Here is a 22,883-nt window from a genome sequence, read left to right as displayed (position 1 = left end):
GAAGTGTGACTTAATCTCTTTTGAAAATGGCAAAAAACAGAACTGACATCCATGATGGATTAATGTTCAGAGTTAGCAATCTGTCTTAAAATTATCAAACAAACTTAAAATTTAAAAGGTTAACATTTTTGGGGTTTAAAAGGGAGTTCTAGAATTTGATTAACCCATGATATTAAAAACCAGGCATACATCTTGTTATAATTGTTTTGTCAAGTCTTTAAATTGTGTCTAAGTTATTGGATTAATAACAATACAAAATTGGGATTTTTACAGTCTTTTGTGACTTGTTGATTACCCGTGGGTCAAATATTAGAATTGCGGCTATTCAGATATTTAAAGCTGGGCAGTGTATCTAGTATTCACTCAGTGCTACTTTCACTGGCAAGATTACTCACTCAATTCCCACATCAGGGAAGAATTCTATTGGCTTCGAACCATGTTACAATAACAACCTTGCACTCGACGTCATTAAGACTTGATTGGGTACTTAAGGAAGGAGACGTTGAGGGAACACACAGGGACCTGAAGTGGAAAGAATGAGCAGTTTCAAGTTACTGGGTGTCAACATCTCTGAAGATCCATCCAGGGTCCAACATATTGATGAACTTACAAAGAAGGCAGGACAACTGCTATATTTCATGAGGAATTATAGTATGTCACCAAAGATACTTTCAAGTTTCTACAGATATACTGTGGAGAGCATTCTAACCAGTTGCATCACCATTTGGTATGGAGGGGCCACTGCACAGGATCGGAAAAAGCTACAGAAAGTTGCAAATCCAGCTAGCTCCATCATGGGCACTAGCCTCCCCAGCATCCAGGGTGCCTTCTAAAGGTGATGCCTCAATAAGGTGGCATCCATCATTCAGGAGACCCATCATCCAGGACATGCCCTCTTCTTATTGCTGCCATCAAGGAGGATGTACAGGAGCCTGAAGACACACACTCGATGTTTCATGAACAGCTTCTTCCCTTCCACCGTCAGAGATTTGTGAATGGACAATGAACCTATGTATACTGCCTCATTATTTCTTTTTGTTTTTCTTTGCTCTCTTTTTGCACTACTTGTTTAATTTAATTTGTATGTATATATATATATATATATATATTTCTTATAGTAACTTATAGTTTTTATTATGCTTTGCAGTGTACTGCTGCTGCTGCAGAATGACATATTTCATGACATATGCTGGGGTTAATAAACCTGCTTCTGATTCTGATTCTGATGTCTGACACCTCAGAGGAAAGAGAAAGGAGACCACATATAAACATTAGTATGTGGAATGGATACAACCGGGGCAAGCTTTGGGGCTTTTAGGAGGAAAGCTGAGTTCCTCTGAACACCTTTAAGGCCACAAGAAGGAGTGATTAATTGAGCATACTGGCGCAACCTGCCTCTTTTTTGTGTTAGTAATTCAAACAGAAAAACTATATGCAAATGCCTTCAGTCTAGGATAGATGGAAAGAATGCATAATTGACTTCAATCCTGTCAACTTGGATAATCACTGCCTGCTGTACTGAACAAAATCCATCTCCAGAGAACAGTGACCTCCTGGAGATCGATTGAGCACCATACACAGTATCCAATAGGATCTCAGCCTGAAGACTAAAATATTGGCTGTAACTGGGCCTTCGAAACAGGCAGGTAGATTCATTAGGGAGTATTCATTTGCAAGGATTATTCCATGTGAATTTCATTGTAAAAAGGGAACCAGTACAATAATGTTGTTCTAAAACTTGGAATAACCAGGCTAGTACTCAAGCATAAAAATATTGTTTGTACAATGGGAAATGCAAAGTGGAATGTCAAAGGAAATTATTTTGCAATTTCAGTGTGTGCAATATACACTCAGTGGCCACTTTATTAGGTACATCTGTACATTTGCTTGTTAATGCAAATATCTAATCAGCCAATCATGTGGCTGCACCTCACTGCATAAAAGTATGCAGACATGGTGAAGAGATTCTGTTGTTCTTCAGACCAAACATCAGAATGGGGAAGAAATGTGATCTAAGTGACTTTGACCATGGAAAGATTGTTGGTGCCAGCCATGGTGGTTTGAGTATCTCAGAAACTGCTGATCTTCTGGGATTTTTCACTCACACCAGACTCTAGAATTTACAGAGGGTAGTGCCAAAAACAAAAAAAAGCATCAACCGAGCAACAGTTGTGTGGACAAAAATGCCTTGTTAATGAGGGTCTCCAGAGGGGAATGGCCAGACTGGTTCAAGCAGACAGAAAGGTGACAGTAACTCAAATAACTACATGTTACAACAGTGGAGTGCAGAAGAGCATCTCTGAATGCACAACACATCAAACTCCGAAGTGGATGGGATACAGCAGCGGAAGACCATGAACGTATACTCAGTGACCACTTTATTAGGTACAGAAGGTAGCTAATAAAGTGGCCACTAAGTGTAGTTAAACAATGGGGAAATACAGGACACAGGGTAGAATGTCAGAAGAAATTATTTTGCAATTTTATTGTGTACTTTTAAGATGTTCTGATTTTTTGTTCTCTGTTGTTGCTGGTAGTCCCAATCCCCATATTGTCAAAGATATAACTTCTGTGCAGGCAATGCATAGCTTAACTTTAATTGCCAGCAATTTTCCTTCAAAAGCCAGCAGGATGTGTTCAATTTCAAAATGACCAACACAAATGGGACTTTGCTGAGTTTAATAATAAGAAAATGGCTTGGACATCCTTCATGTCAGTGGAGTTAGTTTCAGATCAGTCCGTTACAGCTGTTTATGATAATATACCCCCAAAAATCACCTGCTTAAGATCATTGCTGTTGCAGACCCTAGGTAACAGTTTGGCAGGAAAGTGGAAAACACACAGAAGGGGGTCGCTGCTCACCCGCTGGGCAAGGATCAAAGAGTTTAAAGGTCAGAGGACATGTCTCGCCTCACCATATCTTTCTGCTGAATAGCTGCTTCAGATTGTAAATCTGGAGAGGATTTCATTAAGTCCTTCTGGTTACTGCCGGGGCATGAAAGCATAAAATTTAATATCATAAGCTTTTCCTGCTTCTGGCAGCCAGATTGACATACCGGCGTATGTTTTAAAAAATCACGTTTGTCACTTTGAGAAATGAGATACATTCTTTCCACATTACTTTAAGCCATTATAAAGGCAAAATATTGGTGTAAGTTCTCAAAACAAGAACTAATGACTATTCAATACAATTTTCTATATCCTTTACTTCTTTAACTTGATTAGGAGGAGAATCAGTTTAAAGAATTGTCATTTAACTTCCGTGTCATCTGAAGTTTGCAACTCTTATCTTCAAGTGTTTGTAGGACATTTCTGTATATTTTTATTTGTCCTGAATTGTAGTGAGGCTTTCTGAGAACTTGATGGCAATATGCTAAGGTCCTAATTGGAGTGTGGATTTAAAAAGGCATATCATCAAGAAAAATAGTACTGACTGTTTTCTACTTAATAAGCAAGTGAGTAAGGACCCCTGGAGTTTGTTTGAAAAGTTAATGGATTTTAACTGTGGTGGTGTCATTTTGAAAACAAAGCACTGTTTGTATTAGGAAAACAGCATTTATTGATTAAGTCTGAAATTCTTGGTAAGCCATATTTATAGGCGTAATAAACAATGTGCTTAGTAGTTGGCAAGATGAATCTCTGGACCTTTTGATTAGATGGAGAATATCTCGTAATACTGAGGGCATCGGTTTCTATTAGTGAGAGAACTTCAACGGTGCACTGTGTGTGTCTTTTAATGCAAGGTTAGACCGTCTAATGTAAGTACTGGTTTATTTCATTGCTTTCCATTAGTAATTCAAAAAAAATTAATACCGTGAGGTGCCATGGTAGCATAGCGATTAGCTCGGTGGTATTACAGCTTGAGGCATTCCAGACTTTGGTGTTCAGTTCTGGTGCTATTCTGTAATGAGCCTTTGTACGTCCTCACCATAGAATGCATGAGTTTTCCCTGGGTGCCCTGGTTTTCTCTCACAGTCCAAAGATGTACTGGGTGTGTTAGTTGGTCATTGTAAATTAGGTTGGTGTTCATCAGATTTATTGGAGGTTGTGGGGTATGTGGTTTGAAGGGCCAGAAGGGCTCACTCTGTGCTGCATTGCGAAATAAATAAATAAGCAACTTCAAATGTACCATACATAAAAATGACAAATAAGTTACAACAGTAATAAAAATACGCAGATCACTTGTTTTATGTTTTTATGAACAGCTGACATTAAACTTTATAAGTGTAATGGGTGCCTCGATAGTGTGACGCTATTATGGCTTGGGACATTGGAGTTCAGAGTTCAATACCGCCATTGCCTGTAAGGAGCTTGTATATTCTCCCAGAGACGGCATGGATCAGATCTGGTTGGTCAGTATAAATTGTCCTGTGACTAGATGAGTGTTAATAGGTGCGTTGCTGGGCATTGCAACTCATTTGCCAGAACAGCCTGTTCCATGCTGTATCTCTGAATAAATAAATACATAAAATGTTGGTTTGTAACAAATTTTGAAAATTTGGGGTACCACGGTAGCATAGAATTCAATTCCAGTGTCCTCTGTAAGAAAGTTTGTACGTCTTTCCCGTATGCATGTGGGTTTCCTCCAGGTGCTCTGGCTTCCTCCCACAGATGTATTGGTTAGCAGGTTAATTGCTCATTGTAAATTGTCCTGTGATTAGACTAAGGTTAAATCAGGGGATGCTGGGTGGCGCGGCGCTCATTGGACTGGAAGGGTCTGTTCCGCAACGTATCTCTAAATAAAATTTTAAAAAAAATAAAAAGTATACTTTGAGCTATAGATATGATATATTTCAACTCCAAAACTGCAGTTCACCCAACTTTCAATGTTGCCCTTTCTCTGCGACTGACTGAAGTATACCATGAGTAATTCGGCCTGCTTTTGTTGCAAGCTGGCTTTAATCCCCAGTGCTAATGAACTCAGATGTCAAACTACATTTTTCTAAATGCATTCTTTTCAAAAAATGTTTCATTTTCCACAACAGAAAGTGAGGAACATGGCTTTAGAAGATGTAGTGATACTAAACGTGGACAACAATACACTAGAGACACCATTTGATGATCTTCAAAGCCTTCCTAATGATGTGGTAAGTATGACCTTGTTCCGATTTCTGTGCACTTTTATTACTGAACTCAAAATTTAATACAGCAGTTTTTTTCAAGTATCTCTCTCGCTACCTACCCCCATCCCCTTCAGTTCTCTGTTTTATGTCTCTTTGACAATGTTATCTATTCGCTAAATTACTTTGTTTTTCTACATGCGAGACAGGGCTACATGAAAACATTTGGTATTTTACCAGCACGCTTCGCTGTTCACTTCACTCGTTCTCCTTTTCAGTTTAAAGTTACAAGTGTCTTTCTGCCAAAGCATAATTGTGCAATCTGATCTCATTCTTTTAAAATCCATTTATACCATTGTTGTGAAAAATGATTCATTGCCTTTTTCTGTACTGTAACCTTTTCCTTCACCGCTTTGTACCTGTGGTTTGCTTTCTTTCTCTCCATTCTATTTCATTTTTGAATAATGGATTGGTATTACTAACTAAATGGTTATCTGGTCGCCATGAGAGAGATGTGTTCAATTTGCCTTGCACTCTATCAGTGCCACCTGCTACTGGAGTACTCTTAATTAATAGATCAAAGGGACAAGACCGAGGTGGTAAAGTGTGTCAGTCCAGGAGGAGAGAGCAGTCTACTTTGATCCAAAACAAAGTTGTGCCAGAAAGAGAATCATCTCAATTTTTTCTCCGCTCACTTGTAATCGATGCTCTGGTGCCTTTTCAGATTTTATTTAATGTTACAAGAAAGGGTAGGATAGATTTAGGGTGTTATTTAAAGGTCCAGCTAAAGAAAAGGTCCTTTTTGATGTAGAACAGACTTTAAAATTACTGCGGATAAATGAGAGTGACATACAGTCTGCTCCCTCAGTGTTTCGTTAAAAGGTGACATTGCCAGCATCATTGCAGTGTGTGGGATATACAGTCTAACTAGTTATTTTGCTGCACAGAGCATCTTAATTTTGCAACCTAGTTTGCCATCTGTTTGAAGTATCGTGGGGCTTTGAGTAAACGCCTGCAATGCTAACAGCATTTTGGACTTACTGCACTGAAAACAATTTGACATTTACAGACATAAAGTACATATTACTCACAAAAATTCTCCCCATAGGCTTTATTGTGCACTCATTGTGCTCCACAATTTGGCAGAGAAAGTAATTAACAGTAAGCCTTGCTCTCTTCTCGCTGCTGCCATCAGGAAGGAACTTCAGGAGCCGCAGGACCCAACCCACCAGGTTCAGGAACAGTTATTACCCCGCAACCAGCAGGCCCTTGTACCAGAAGGGTTAGGTTCACTCAACTTCACTCACAACAACAATGAACTGTTCGCACAGTCCTATAGACTCACTTTCAAGGACCCTTCACCTCATGCTCTCAATATTTATGTATTATTTATTTATTTATTTATTATTACTACTATTGTTTTCTTTTTGTATTTGTACAGTTTGTTGTCTGTTGCATACTGGTTGGTTGTCCAACTTGTGTGCATTTTTTGTTATTGATTCTATTGTATTTCATGAATTTACTGTGAATGCCCAAAGAAAACGAAAACGAATCTCAGGGTCGTATATGGGACATATATGTACTTTGATAATAAAGTTACTTCGAGCTGTTCTGTTTCAATAGGCATAACTTAACCCTTTCAGTGACCCATGTTCTGCACACTGTTAGACACAAGGCATTTGCATATCAGAGCAATGTTTAGGATATCCTGACAACATTCATATTTTAAAAAAATTTTATTTCGAGTTGGAACACAGTAACAGGCCTTTCTAGCCCAATGAGCCCATGCTGCCCAGTTACACCTGTGTGACCAATTAACCTTCCAACCCGTATGTCTTCAGAATGTGAGGTGAAATCAGAGTGCCCAGAGGAAATCCTCACAGTCACTACATCTATCTGTCTGTTATTTATTTAAAAATTGAGATACAGTACAGAACAGGCCCTCCTGGCCCTTCGAGCCGCACTGCCCAGCAACCAACCAATTTAACCTTAGCATAATTACAAGACAATTTACAATGACCATCCATCCAGTTTCGTCTTCGGACTGGAACAGCCAGAGGAAACCTACATGGTCACACAGGCAGCAGTGGGAATTGAACCGGTTCTGTAAAGCATCGTGCTAACCACTCTGCTACCGTGCCACTCCTATAGATACCCTTCAATAACTTAGGTAATTTCTTTCATTTTTAATTTTACGGGTTTAGTAGCAAATTTAAGGTTGACCTCAATGCCAAATAAAATAAATATTACAGTATATCTGTATTTAGGAACAACACACTCAAAATGCTGGAGGAACTCAGCAGGCCGGGCAGCATCTATGCAAAAGAGTACAGTCAACGTTTTGGGCTCAGACCCTTCGGCAGGACAATGGGTTCAGAGGAAATCAAATGAAGAGACTCGATTCTGATGGAGTATTACAAGTGATGACTAAACACAAGAGAAATTTTATTAGTTTTCTTCACTTCTGCTGGAAGATGCAGGGATAGACTCTGAGCATTGAGTCTTGGTTTCCGCAGACTCTGAGTTAGTTGCTTCTCACTATGCAAAATCAGAATTAGGTTTAATATCACCAGCATATGCAGTGAAATTTGTTGACTTTGTAGCAGCAATACAATGCCTATATCAGAACATGCCTATAAAACATCTTAGTTCAGTCCTGAGAAAATATGAAGAAAAAACTTAATGTAAAGGAGTCTTCTTATCTCAAGAAGTCCAGGAACCAAGTTTTATGTGGCAAATATACAAACTGTAGGAGCAGATATCTGTTCCAGGCATCGCACAAGAGGATGGATATACTTGTTTTGGAGATGATGTATGGCTGATTCATCAGAGTGAATATAAAAGATGTCAGTTATGAGGACATGTTGCAAAGGTTTTCTGCTTTAAGTCAGTGGACTAGACAATATTAAAGAATTCATCTTTGAATTTGAATGAATACACTACAGTTGTCACCAGCTTCATGAAGACCTGTATGGATGAGTGTGTGCCTTCTACACCATTCTGGACATACCCAAACCAAAAGCCATGTTGAGCCCAGGAGATTTGTTGTTGGCTGAGTGCTGTATCTGTGGCATTCAAGAGCAGTGATCCAGGCTATACAAGAAGTCCAGGTACCAACCTATGGAAGGCTTTTTTAAGGGTTAAAAAAAAACAATTTTGAATGATGTTAGAGATGGAATTGGCAGTTGTGGCCTTTACTTCCTCCCTAACATCATGAATGGCTGTGATGTTCCACTCCCAGATGTGCTCAACGCCTTTTATGTACACTTTGAAAGGGAGAATAAAGTTTCACTTGTGCTAATTCCACAGCATTTGGTGACTCTGTGATCTCTATCACAGAGGCTGAGGTCCGAATATCTTTCACAAGGGTGAACTCTTACAAGGTGTCAGGTCCTGAAGGTATACCTGGTAGGGCATTGAAAACCTGTGACAACCAACTGGTAAAAGTGTACATGAAAATCTTCAATCTTTCACTGCTGAGGTGTAGACAATTGCCTGTAGACAGTAGGTCTACAGCAGATGCAATTCCTCTGGAGCTCCACTTGGCCTTGGATCACCTGGACAGTAACAATACTTATCTCTAGCTGATGTCTATTGATTATGGCTCAGCGTTCCACACAATCATACCCTCAGTTCTAGTCAACGAGCTCTAAAACCTGAGTCTCTGTTCCGCCCTCTGCAATTGAATCTTTTATTTCCTCTCTGGAAGACTACAGTTTGTGTAGGTTGGAAATAACATTTCCTCCTCACGGACCATCACTGGTGCACCTCATGAATGTGTGTTTTAGCCTACAGCTCTACTTTCTCTTTACCCACGACTGTGTGGCTAGGCACAGCTTAAATGCCATCTATAAATATGCTGATGACAGAATTTCAGATGGTGATGAGGAGGTGTACAGGAGTCACAACAACAACCTTGCACTCATTGTCAAGTCAAACCAAAGAATTGATTGTGGACTTCAGGAAGGGGAAGTCAAGGGAAACACACACCAGTCCTAATTAAGGGATCAACAGTGGAAAGGATGAGCAGTTTCAAGTTCCTAGGTGTCAATATCTCTAAAGATCTATCCTGGGTCTAACATACTGTTGCAAATACAAACAAGGCATGACAGCGGCTCTATTTCATTAGGAGTTTAAGGTGACTGGTATGTCACCAAAGACTCGCAAATTTCTACAGGTATACCATGGAGGACGTTCTAACTGGTGGCAACACCAGCTGGTATGGAGGGGCCACTGCACAACTTTTGAAAAAGTCGCAGAAAATTGCAAACTCAATCAGCTCCATCATGTGCACTAACTTCCCAGCATCGAGGATATCTTCAAAAGGTGATGCCTCAAAAAGGTGGCATCCATCATTAAGGACCCCCATCACCCAGGACATGCCCTCTTCTCATTGCTACCATCACGGAGGAGGTAAGAAGCCTTAAAGTTCAAAGTAAATTTATTATCAAAGTACATATATGTCACCATATGCAATCCTGAGATTTGCTTTTTTGCAGGCATACACACTAAATCCAAGAAACACAATGAAAAACTGCACTCAACAGTACCGACAAACAAGCAATGTGCAAAAGGCAATAACCTGTGCAAACATAAAAGAAAAAAAAGAAATAATAATAAATAAATAAGCAATAAATATAGTTGTTGCCTATGTCACTTGGTTCCACTTTGTAAGTGGTAATAGCATTCAAGCCCTGCCACAGCAGTCGGGCATCCTTCAGTGATCCGAACTTTGTCCAATGACTGTATATTTGCTAAAAAGATGCTGGGTAGAGGGTGATTCATCCCCCTGCGTTTCAGCCTAGCTTGGAGTCCTCCCGTCCCACCTCGCTTCTGGCCATAGCAATGTACTTTCATCTAATTCATAGTGTTGTACCTACATGTTTGAGAGTTAAGTCTGGTGACCCCTTCAGAAGATCGTGAAATCACTAGTTCATTAAGATGGTTCAAACATATGTTGCTTAAAGGGAAACTACATGCTGCAGACTGTAGTGAGAGTAATTCAAAAGAGGTATTTTTAGAAGTTTCGTAAGCCACCTGCAGCATGTCGCTGTGGTTCACCAAGGATATCTTGGGAAGCCTGAAAACAAACACTTAACTGTTCAGGAACAGCTTCCTCCCCGCCGTCAGCAGATTTCTGAATGGATAATGAACCCATGTACACTGCCTCACTATTTTTGTACTACTTAATTTAGTTTTTCATATATATTTCTTATTGTAATTTGTAGTTTTTAAAAAAATATGTATTGCAGTGTACTACAGCTGCAAAACCACCAATTTTATGACAGCAACACACACAAAATGCTGGTGAACGCAGCAGGCCAGGCAGCATCTATGAGAAGACGTACAGTCGACGTTTCGGGAAGGGTCTCGGCCCGAAACGTCGACTGTACCTCTCCCTATAGATGCTGCCTGGCCTGCTGCGTTCACCAGCATTTTGTGTATGTTGCTTAAATTTCCAGCATCTGCAGATTTCCTCGGGTTTGCGAATTTGATGACATATGCCAGTGATATCAAACCTGATTCAGATTCTGAGTGTTTCTTGCAGAGACCCGGAGTAATCTAGTTGAGTTAAATTAGGATGGTTAAAGGGACTTGGTGATGAGTTCAGTGGACATTACCTGATCTCACTTCTTTGCATGCTGTGGATCAGTAGGGGTGTGAGTGGTGCTACACTTGACAGTATTCCATTAGCAACCTTTCCAGGTTAGACAAGATGAAGCCATTAGCAAAGCCAACAGCCATTGTACCAGTCACTCACTGCTGCACCACCATGAATGGTATTCATAGTGCTAATTTTCGAAAAATGGTGGATTAAATCAATTGAAAAGTTATAACTGAGAGTGATATGGTTTTGTTCGCAAGAATCTTAATGGTAGGTGGGGCGGTGGAATGGAACACACACAAAGTGATGGAGGAACTCCGCAGGTCAGGCAGCATCAATGGAGTGGAATAAACAGTCACTGTTTCAGGCTGAGACCTTTCATCAGGACTGGAAAGGAAGGATGGAAGAAGCCAGAACGTAAGGAGTAGAAACTGGCAAATGTTAGGTGAGACCAGGTGCGTGAGTGTGAGACAGGGAGTGGAGGGTATGAAGTGAGAAAGTGGAAGGGGACAGGTGCAAAAGTGAAAGGCCAGAAAAAGAAGGAATCTAAGAGGAGCAACACACACACACTCGGCTTGAAACGTCGACTGGACCTCTCCCTATAGATGCTGCCTGGCCTGCTGCGTTCACCAGCATTTTTTTGTGTGTGTTGCTTGAATTTCCAGCATCTGCAGATTTCCTTGTGTTTGCGAATCTAAGTGGAGAGTGGACCATGGGAGAAAGGGAAGTGAGGGAGGTAATAAGCAGGTGAGAAGAGAAGGGGTAAAATGGAAGCCAAATGGGGAATGGTAAAAGAGAGAAGGGTAAGGGGGATAAAGTTTATATAGGCTGTTAGAGAAATCAATGATCCTGCCATCAGGTTGGTGGCTACCCAGGCGGATTATGAGGTGTTGCTCATCCAACCTGAGAGCGGCCGCATCGTGGTAGTAGAGGAGGCAATGAATCACATGTCGGAATGGGTATGGGAAGTAGAATTAAAATGAGTAACCATCAGGAATTGAACAGCCATGTCTAACCTAGTGAGGCACAAACTAAATTTTATCAATGGCAAGTTTGGTTAATGACATGGAAGGGAAGCCACCCGAAGGACAAACTCTGATGCCTTGTTGCAGGCGACCCAGGCCTTTATTAGAATAGACTATTCATCCAGGCTTCCCAACAATGCAGAATGCAGTTGATGGAGAGAGAGAGATCAGCTGGAGAAGGTGTTGGTGAGGAGGGAGGTTTGGGCCATGTGTTCTTGAGGGTGAGGAGGAGATATGGATGGTCAACCAGATGGTTGTGGGGAGGCAGGGATAGATTTAGAAGGCTGAAAATGATGTGGGTTAGGCAACCAACTCAAAGTGGAATTTGGGCAAATCATTAAGAGATTCTGCTACTGAGAGGACATGGCAGCTACTGATTGGTATAGGACTTATCAATAATAATGAAACTGTCTTACTCAAGGGAAAATGCGTGCCTTGGGCCCCTAGGCAGCGCCAAGGTAGGTAAAGTCCTTGACTAAAACCAGAACAGCTTTCACCACATCCCTGTCTGCCTACATTTGACCTGCTTCCCTCTCTTCTCACTACTACCATGAGGGGATGGGGATGTGCACAATTCTCACCTCGGCTCTGAACTGACTCTTTCACCTGTGAACTCACTGTCGGGGACTCTGCAGTTCATGTTCTGTGTTATTTGTTTACTTCTTTATTGTTTACTTGATTTGTCTTTTATTTTTGCACATTGGACATTTGTCTTTGCTGTAGGGTTTTCTTCCACGGATTCTATTGTGTTTCTGTGCTTCTTTGAGCCTGCAAGAAGATGAATCCCTGGGTTATATATGGCCAAACATTTTAATTCCAATTTCCATTCTCATTGTAATGTGTTGGCCCTTGGCCTGTTCTTATGCCAAGATGAGTTCATCTCCAGGGTAGAGGAGCAACACCTTATATTCTTTCTGGGTACCCTCCAACCTGATGGCATGAATATTAATTTCATCTCCCGGTACAAAAAATTTTCCCTCCTCATCTCCCTCCCATCTTCTTCTATTCCCCACTCTGGTCTCTTACCTCTTCTCACCTGCCTATCACCTCCCCCTGGGTTTCCTCCTTCCATTTCTCCATTGTTCCACTCTCCTGTCCTATCAGATTCCTTCCTCTCCAGCCCTTTATCTTTCCCACCCACCTGGCTTCACCTATCATCTTAAAGCTATCCTCCTTACCTTCCCCCACCTCTTTATTCTGCTGTCTTCCCCCTTTCCAATCCTGAAGAAGGGTCTTGGCTAGAAACTCGACTATTTATTCATTTTCATCAATGCTGCCTGACCTGCTGAGTTCCTCCAGCATTTTGTGTGTGTTGCTTTGTATACTTCGATAATTAATGTACTTTGAACTTTTGTACCATTGAGGCTTTCTGTCTTTAGGTGTGTTTTTTGATAATGTCCTTTTACAGTTTTACAGTTTTTGCATGGTACTTGACATTCCTGTCATGTGTTGGTATGTTGGTCGAAACATGAGCAACAATTTCTGTTCATATTTTTCAGTTATAACATGAAAATAGTCCTCTAAGACCAAAAACGTGATCATCCCCACTTTAACTGCATGTTGGGCTTCTTGACCTTAAGTAAAAGTAATTTGAATTGTGGTTGAGTTGAAATGCTCCCTTTTGAGATTGCACTATGATAACAGTAGAGTTGACATGAAGTTGCTGTGATGTTCAATCTTGCTGTTGTACAGCTGTGTTTTCTTCTTTTTTTAAATTAATTTTTTATTTCAACACCAACAAATTACATTCAATACAACCAATTGCCAATTACATTTTCTCTGTTTAACCCAGCCACCTTCAACCTTCATCTCAACTGTGTTTTCAAAGTATATTACCCCTTCTCATAAGGAGGGGAATAAACTGTTAACATTTTGGGCAGAGGCCCTTCATCAGGACCGGAGAGGAAGGGGGGAAGGGGGGAAGAAGCCAGAAAAAAAAGGTGGGGGGAAGTGGAAGGAGTACAAGCTGGCAAATGATAGGTGAAACCAGGTGAGGGGAAAGGTGAGTGTTTGGGGGGTGGAGGGAATAAAGTATGATCTGACTTCTCCATGTAAAATAGTTCCTTAGCTAAGTTATCAGAAACCACTTTTGTCAGATGCTATGGCTTGTCAGCAGAACTTTGTATAAGCATGTTTTTTGTGGACGTCACTCTAGAGAACTGAGGCAAAGGGAATATTATATTACCACACTAGTGTATCTTTTGAAAAATAGCTTTCAGAGCTTGTGCCCTTGAGTTGTTTGCTTTGGTCCATTATTAAGCAATTAATAGTTTCTTTGAAACAGTTACCCCTTGGGACTTATTAAAGTTGAATAAAGGAAGTTGGATGCCACACTCATATCCTGCACAGATGCCAAATAAAGCATCCTTGTATATCACACTAAGGTCAGTTTATACTTCCATTTCTGCATTAGACAGATGTACCTCAGCATATAAACATTACTGATGATTAGGCCTAGGACATTTCCAATAGCTTCTTTTGTTTACACCACTTATTACACCCAGAAAGAATTAGCACAATTGCGATTTCAATATGAAAAATGCAACATTAATCAATATTTTGTACCAAAATCTAGTAATGATTGGTAAGTAATATGCAAAGTATTCTAATGTCACACTCGCATATTATTAATGAATAACAATGTCCTAGTGCATAACTTCAGTTAGCATTGACTTTGGATGAATACATCCTAACCAAAACTAGAATTCTGGGCTTTAAAGCTATTTCCTCTTTCTTCTTTGCTAGGAATTCCTTATTTCTTATAATTTGAATATTACCCTCAGTAGTCACTTTATAGGAGTACCTCCTGTACCTGTTAAACTGCCACAGTACGTTCATAGTCTTCTGCTACTGTAGCCCATCCCCTTCAAGGTTTGAAGTCTTATGCACTCAGAGATGTTCTTCTACACACCACTGTTGTAACACGTGATCATTTGAATTACTTTCGCCTTTCTGTCAGCTTGAACTAGTCTGTCCCTTCTCCTCTGACCTCTCTCATTAACAAGGCATTTTTGCCCCCGGAACTGCCACTCGCTGGATGTTTTATTTTAGGTTTTTTGCACCATTCTTTGTAAACTCTAGAGCAGGGGCTCCCAACCAGGGCCCCTTGGTTAATGGTAAGGATCCATGGCATAAAATAGGTTGGAAACTCCTGCTCTAAAGACTGCTGTGTGTGAAAATCCCAGGAGATCATCAGTTTCTGAGATACTTAAACCACCCCGTCTGAAGACAACAATCATTCCACAGTCAAAGTCACTTAGATCACATTTATTCCCCATACTGATGTTTGGTCTGAACAACAACAGAACTTCATGACCATGTCTACATGCTTCTATGCATTGAGTTGCTACGATATGATTGGCTGATTAAATATTTGCAGTAATGAACAGGTGTAAGTAATAATATGGACACTGAATGTGTATGTGTGTATTACATGTGCTATAAAGTTTTATTTCTAGTTTGAAGATCTATACTGTTTGATGTAAAGCCTACTGTACCAAAGTATGGAAATTACTTTGAAACAATATCCCAAATGTACATTCAGCTTGTGGCTTGGTTTATTGCATGAACTTTCAGACCAAAAATAACCAGCACAAGACTAAAAAAGCCAAAAGAGGATTTGCATATTTTCAAATGATATTTGGATTCCTTAAATCATAAAACTAACAGAGGAATTGCAGTTTGGGACGCCAAAATTCAAAAACAGTCATCGTGACTATCTCTCGAGGTCGAGGATGATGGTCTTCATTCTGTTGGATCTACTTATGGGCTCTCAAGTGGCTTATGAGTCCAATCCTGGCTTTGAAAGTTCCTCTGTGTTCAGGACAGGTAGTTCTAGATGGCAGATCGGGCTTTGATTGTTGCTGCCTCTCTTTCCATTTTCTTCTCTTTTCTTCTAATTCTGCACATCTGTTGGCTTCGAAAGTTGCTGTTCCTTCTTGGATGATGGCTTGCCAGTGTTTCCTGTCCTTGGCATTGGTTTCCCAATTGTTGATGTCGATGTTACATTTCTTCATGTTGGCTTTTAAGACGTCTTTGAATCTCTTCTGTTGTCTGCCTCTTTTACGTTTGCCTTCTTTAAGCTGGGAGTAGAAGATTTGTTTCGGCAGACGTTTGTTTTTCATCCGAACAACATGACCTCTCCATCTTAGTTGGATCTTGATGACATAGGCTTCAATGCTTGTTGTCTTTGCTTCATTTAGCACACTGACGTTGGTTCTTCTATCTTCCCAAATGATATTTAAGATGTTTCGAAGACAGCGTTGATGGAACTTTTCAAGTGCCTTCAGATGTCGTCGATATGTTGTCCAGGTTTCTGATGCATACAGGAGTGTTGGGATTACCACTGCTTTGTACACTAACATTTTGGTGTTTGTTCGGATGTCAAGATCATGAAAGACTCTTGTTCGGAGATGTCGAAAAGCTGTTCCAGTGCATTTAAGACGATGTTGGATCTTGTCATTAAGGTCGACATTGGAGGAGAGGTGACTTCCAAGGTACGGAAAGTGGTCCACGTTTTCCAGGGTTGTTTCGCCAGGTTGAATTGATGGTTCTATCTGATTTATCTCAGTTGGTGACGGTTGATAGATGATCTGAGTCTTCTTGGAATTAATGGTAAGTCCTTCCGTGTATGCACGGTTGAAGGCATCAGAATCTGTTGTAGGTGATTTTCTGAAAGAGCTGCAACACTGTTGTCATCTGCGTATTGGAACTCGATGAGGGAACTCGTGGATGTTTTCGTTTTGGACTTGAGACGGGCAAGATTGAAAAGTCTGCCATCTGTTCTGTAGACAATTTCAATTCCTGAGGGTAAGTCGCCCTTGAAAATGTGGATGATTGTCAAAATGAAGATGGTGAACAAAGTTGGGGCAATCACGCATCCCTGTTTTACTCCTGATCTCACTTGAAAAGGCTCACAGTTACTGTTGCTAACCATAACTGTGGCAAGCATGCCATCATGGAGGAGTCTCAGGATTCGAATGTACTTCTCAGGGCATCCATAGGTGGATAGGACATCCCATAGGAGTTCCCTCGATACCAAGTCAAAGGCTTTGGTGAGGTCGGTGAATGCCATGTACAAAGGTTGAAGTTCTTCACAACATTTTTCTTGTAGTTGTCGCATTGTGAAGATCATGTCGATTGCTCCATGTGATGGTCTAAAACCGGCTTGTGTCTCCAGAAGGATCTCCTCAGCTAAAGGCTTGAGCTGGTTGTCATGATGCGGGTGAGGATCTTTCCTGCTGTTGCTAACAGGGAAATTCCATGATAGTTTCCACATTTGGATCGATCGCCTTTCCTTTTGTAGATGGTAATGATTGCTGAGTCTCTAAAGTCTGCTGGTACATCTTCATTTATCCAGATCTTGATGAGAAGTTGATGCAATAGACAATAGGTGCAGGGATAGGCCATTCAGCCCTCAGAGCCAGCACCGCCATTCACTGTGATCATGGCTGATCATCCACAATCAGTACCCTTTTCCTGCCTTCTCCCTATATCCCTTCACTCCGCTATCCTTAAGAGCTCTATCTAACTCTTTGTTGAAAGAATCCAGAGAATTGGCCTCCACTGCCTTCTGAGGCAGAGCATTCCGCAGAACCACAACTCTCTGTGTGAGAAAGTTTTTCCTCAAAATGCAGTTGATAATGAAGCGGTTTACCTCCAATTTTGTAGACCTGGGCTGGTATTTATATTTAATTGTAGTTTGGGAAGCCAAAGTTCAGAAACAGTATCAGATTCAGGATCAGGATTACTATCGCTGACATATATTGTTACATTTGTTGTTTTCTGGCAGCAGAATGGTGCAATACATACAAAATTACTATTAGTTACAATAAGAAATATATAAAAAAAGATAGTGCAAAGGTAAAGCAAAAATGAGCTTATGGATTCAATGTCCATTCAGAAATCCAATGGTGGAGTGGAGAAGCTGTTGCTAAAGCATTGACTGTGTGTCTTCAGGCTCCTGTACCATCTCCTTCATGGTAGTAATTGTTATATTTTGTAGCTTCAAAACATTAAACTAATTAGAAAAAAAACAAGGAGCCAAGAAATGCGAGTCTAACTTCGTCTTTTACTTTAAGTAAGACACGCTCATATCACGTGATAGTGTTATGACATTTGCCATTTACATATTTTACATTTAACCATAATGAATGCTTAATCAAACAATATATTTACAAGATTACTCAGATATTACTGAAATATTAAATATTAATATAATATTAATGAAATATTAAGTGTCCTTAAGGCATCACCTATTGAAGATGTTCTCAATGGTCTACCTTAGGGCTTCATAAAAAGGAATATAAAGTCAGTGCCTTTACCTGAAGTCAGAAGCATTGCTAGGTATTTATCAGTTCTTAATATCCGTGGAAATTGCATTACTTATTGATTGTTAATATTCGGAACAACATTAAATGTACTAGAAGGGCTCAGGTGGGCATGTGGGGAGTGCAAGAGAGTTGATGTTCCAGGTCATGGACCCTTCATTAGAACTGCAAAAGGGAGAAGACAAGCATATCTTAAGTTGCAAAGAGAGGTAGAATGGAGAGAATAGATGGCAATTCAACCAATAATCTGGAATTTCCAAAAATGGGTCTCAGAAAGGATGACCAAAATAATGACCGTTGTTGCCAAAATACTGTTGTTGTTTTGTAGTTGCTACTTGTGTTGTTCTGTTGAACAAGGTGGGCATGCTATGTTGGCACCAAAAGGTGTGGTGACACTTGCTGGCGTTCCCCAGCACATCCTTGCTTGTGTTGATTGTTAACGCAAACAACACATTTCACTGTATGTTTTGATGTACACATGATAAGTGAATCTGAATCTGAATGTGAAGATATCAAAGTACAAAATTACTTTAAAATTTGGAACCCAATAATACACGATCGAAATAAAGATATGACTACAAATGTGCTAACCCCAACATGGACAGTCCCAAGTACAGCTGCTAAAGGAGGAGGGTTGGGCAGGGGACAGCAACCCCATCATGAAAAAACCCAGAGCTGCAGAAATGCCAACACAAGCTCCAAAGACCTCACCTTTGGAGAGGAAGTATGCACCAAGAAGATGGGCTACACCTGGGAACAATTTGCAAGACTGGCCCAAGACAGAGGACTCAGGCAGGCTGGCCTTTGCCCCAATAAGGGTGATGGGCTAAAAAAAACACAAATGTAGTGCTGGCATTAAGAGTTATGGGTGGGTGAGGTGGTACCACAGATGTAAATCATTCAGAAAGGCACAGGTCGACCTCTGTGTCTTGTGCATCACTGGCTTTGCCACGTAGAGCATAAAGTTCCTTAGTGTGCGCAAAATGGACAGTCTAGCCTGGACCCACAATTCCTCCTCACTGGTCAAGAGACGCAGGAGCTGAGAAGATGAAGTGTGCAGGGCTTCCCTGCTCTCATTCTAACTACTTTCTGCATGAGCACCATTGAGCGTGCCCTCTCCGGCTGCATTACTGTGTAGTATGGAAGCTGCAAGGCATCAGACTGCAAGACCCTGCAGAGGGTAGTAAGAACTGCTGAGAGGATCAAAGGGGTCTCTGTCTCCACCTTATTTGTGACATTTACTGGGACAAAGGGCCCAGAGCATTTTGAGGATCCCTACCAGCTATCCCACAATCTCTTTGAACCACTACTATCAGGAATGATATACAGGAGAATTAGGACTAGGACTGCCAAACTGGGTAATAGCTTCTTCCCTCAGACCCTGCCACCACCAGGGTCTCGTCACTAGGTCAGCGAGTGCTCACAGTAGTGTTTACTGTTTATCTGTGCTGCGCTTTAACACATGCATTTTAAATTATATTTTATTAACTCAGGGTATAATATTTTGTTTTATGTGCTGTGTGTGATATACGTTGAGTGGATGCACTGTGATCCAAAGGACCATTATTTCATTTGGTTGTGTGTGTGTATATATATATATATATATATATATATATATACACACACACATACATACGGTCAGATGACAATAAACTTGAACTTAAAATACCCATTTGGAAGGTAAGATACTGTTCCTCAGTTTACATTACACATTTTAGGAAACTCCACCGAATGTTAACGTTTTGTTTCTCAATTGCTTCTTCAGAATCTCAAATGTAATTAAGGTTAGACCCACTCATTTCGTTAGCCTATTGGCTCATTGGCTTACTGAGCGTTGCCAGCACATTTTGCTTTTGTTTCAGGTTCCTTACAGGTGTAATCCTTTGCTTTTTGACCTGATTTAATTTGGCTGCTGCACTCCCAGTGATCAGTAGGCATCTCCATCTCCATCCCAGGGCATTTCAGAGCAAAGCTGTAATTGCTGTGATTCCATTTGGAGAATCTACAAGAGATTCTGCAGATGCTGGAAATGCAGGTTAAACACACACAAAATGCTGGAGGAGCCCAGCGGGTCATATGAAGACGAATAAAGAGCTGACGTTTTGGGACAAGACGTTGTTGGATTATAATGTACAGTTTTGGTCACCCCATTATAGGAATGGCTTTGTGAAACTGCAGAGGATGCAGAAGAGATTTACGAGGTGCTTCCTGGACTAGAGGGCCTGAGTTGTAGGGAGTGGTTGGCTACACTGGATGTTTATTCCCTGAAGTGCAGGAGAATGAGGGGTGACCTCATAGTAGTTTATAAAATCATGAGGGATATGGATAGTTAATAGGTGGGTGTTCATAGTCTTTTGCCCCTAGATTGGGGAGTTCAAAAGTAGAGGGCACAGGTACAAGGTAAGAAAGGAGAGATTTCAGAGAAGTCTGAGGGGTAACTTCTTTACATAGTGGGTAGTGAGTATCTGGAACAAGCAGCTAAGGAAGTGGTCAAAGAGGATACAATTGCAGCATGGAAGAGTCATTAGGGTAGGATCATGGAGAGGAAGGGCTTGGAGAGTTATGGGCCTTAGAGCCTGTTTCCATAGTAACAGACACAAAGTGCTGGTGGAACTCAGCTGGTCAGACATCGTCTATGGAGAGGAATAAGCAGTCAACATTTTGGACTGAAACCCTTTGTGCTTTATTACTTTGTGACTCTAATAATGTTTAGCACAGCTGCATTTAAATGGGCGCAACTCAACATTTAGGTCTTTCAAACCCTTAATTTGTTTTGCGTAAGTTTGGTTTAACCTCAGTCTGAGTATGGTGTGACATCAGGTGGGACTCTCACCACTCCTGAACTACCAATGGCCAGCAGTGACTGTGATAGCTGGAGGGGTTTCGATCACTCCTGTTCACAGAGAAGGAAAAAGGAAAGAGTATCTTTGAAATGGAAATCATAACCTCCACATTAATCATACAATATATACATTCAATGACCACTGTGCTAGGTACACCTGTACACCTGTTCATTAATTCAAATATCTAATCAGCCAATCATGTGGCAGCAACTCAATGCATAAAAGCATGCAAACGTGAACAAGACGTTCAGTTGTTGTTCAGACCAAACATCAGAATGGTGAGAAAATGTGATCTAAGTGACCTTAACCTTGGAATGATTGTTGGTGCCAGATGGGATGGTTTGAGTATCTCAGAAACTATTGATCTCCTGGGATTTTCATGCACAAAACAGTTTCTAGAACTTACAAAGAATGGTTTGAAAATAAAAAAAAAATCCTATGTGCAGCATTTCTGTGGGTGGAAACACCATGTTAATGAGAGTGGCAGACTGGTTCAAAGCAATATACACAAAACACTGGAGAAACTCAACAGGTCGGGCAGTATCTATGGTTAAGAGTAAGCATTTGACTTTTCAGGCCGAGGTGCTTCTTCGGGACTGGAAAGGAAGAGGAGAAGCAAAGTGTCCAGAAAGAAGCGGAGAACTTTAAGACATTCCTGATGGGGTATAGGGATTAGACATCCATTGTGAAACCATAGAAACTACAGCACAGAAACAGGCCTTTTGGCCCTTTTTGGCTGTGCCAAACCATTTTCTGCCTAGTCCCACTGACCTGCACATGGACCATATCCCTCCATACACCTCCCATCCATGTATCTGTCCAATTTATTTTTAAATGTTGAAAAAGAACCCGCATTTACCACCTTGTCTGGCAGCTCATTCCATACTCCCACCACTCTCTGTGTGAAGAAGCCCCCCCTAATGTTCCCTTTAAACTTTTCCCCCCTCAGCCTAAACCCATGTCCTCTGGTTTTTTTCTCCCCTTGCCTCAGTGGAAAAAGCCTGCTTGCATTCACTCTATCCATACCCATCATAATTTTATATACCTCTATCAAATCTCCCCTCATTCTTCTACGCTCCAGGGAATAAAGTCCTAACCTATTCAACCTTTCTCTGTAAATGAGTTTCTCAAGTCCCGGCAACATCCTTGTAAACCTCCTCTGCACTCTTTCGACCTTACTTATATCCTTCCTGTAATTTGGTGACCAAAACTGAACACAATACTCCAGATTCGGCCTCACCAATGCCTTATACAACCTCATCATAACATTCCAGCTCTTATACTCAATACTTTGATTAATAAAGGCCAATGTACCAAAAGCTCTCTTTACGACCCTATCTACCTGTGATGCCACTTTTAGGGAATTTTGTATCTGTATTCCCAGATCCCTCTGTTCCACTGCACTCCTCAGTGCCTTACCATTAACCCTGTATGTTCTACCTTGGTTTGTCCTTCCAACGTGCAATACCTCACACTTGTCTGTATTAAACTCCATCTGCCATTTTTTAGCCCATTTTTCCAGCTGGTCCAAGTCCCTCTGCAGGCTCTGAAAACCTTCCTCACTTTCTACTACACCTCCAATCTTTGTATCATCAGCAAATTTGCTGATCCAATTTACCACATTATCATCCAGATCATTGATATAGATGACAAATAACAATGGACCCAGCACTGATCCCTGTGGCACACCACTAGTCACAGGCCTCCACTCGGAGAAGCAATTCTCTACCACCACTCTCTGGCTTCTTCCATTGAGCCAATGCTTAGTCCAATTTACCACCTCTCCATGTATACCTAGCGACTGAATTTTCCTAACTAACCTCCCATGCGGGACCTTGTCAAAGGCCTTACTGAAGTCCATGTAGACAATATGCACTGCCTTCCCTTCATCCACTTTCCTGGTAACCTCCTCGAAAAACTCCAATAGATTGGTCAAACATGACCTACCACGCACAAAGCCATGTTGACTCTCCCTAGTAAGTGCCTGTCTATCCAAATGCTTGCAGATTCTGTCTCTTAGT

General features: G+C 40.9%; 1 protein-coding gene across 8 annotated transcripts in view; it reads left to right on the top strand.

Moving 5' to 3' along the window:
* LOC140186043 (DENN domain-containing protein 1A-like) overlaps positions 1-22,883 on the top strand; it is a 630,918-nt gene that overhangs the window by 389,902 nt on the left and 218,133 nt on the right. For all 8 annotated transcript variants that reach the window (XR_011882770.1, XR_011882769.1, XM_072239859.1 and 5 more), the window contains one exon: positions 4,986-5,087. Coding sequence is in view for 6 of the 8 variants with exons in the window: in XM_072239859.1 (XP_072095960.1) it covers positions 4,986-5,087 (102 nt within the window). In the remaining 2 variants the exon portion in view is untranslated. The remainder of the gene's footprint in view (positions 1-4,985; positions 5,088-22,883) is intronic.

The sequence above is a fragment of the Mobula birostris genome, chromosome 22 (genome assembly GCF_030028105.1).
Source record: "Mobula birostris isolate sMobBir1 chromosome 22, sMobBir1.hap1, whole genome shotgun sequence".
In the NCBI taxonomy this organism is placed as follows: domain Eukaryota; kingdom Metazoa; phylum Chordata; class Chondrichthyes; order Myliobatiformes; family Myliobatidae; genus Mobula; species Mobula birostris.
This window is presented reverse-complemented; position numbering and strand designations above follow the sequence as displayed.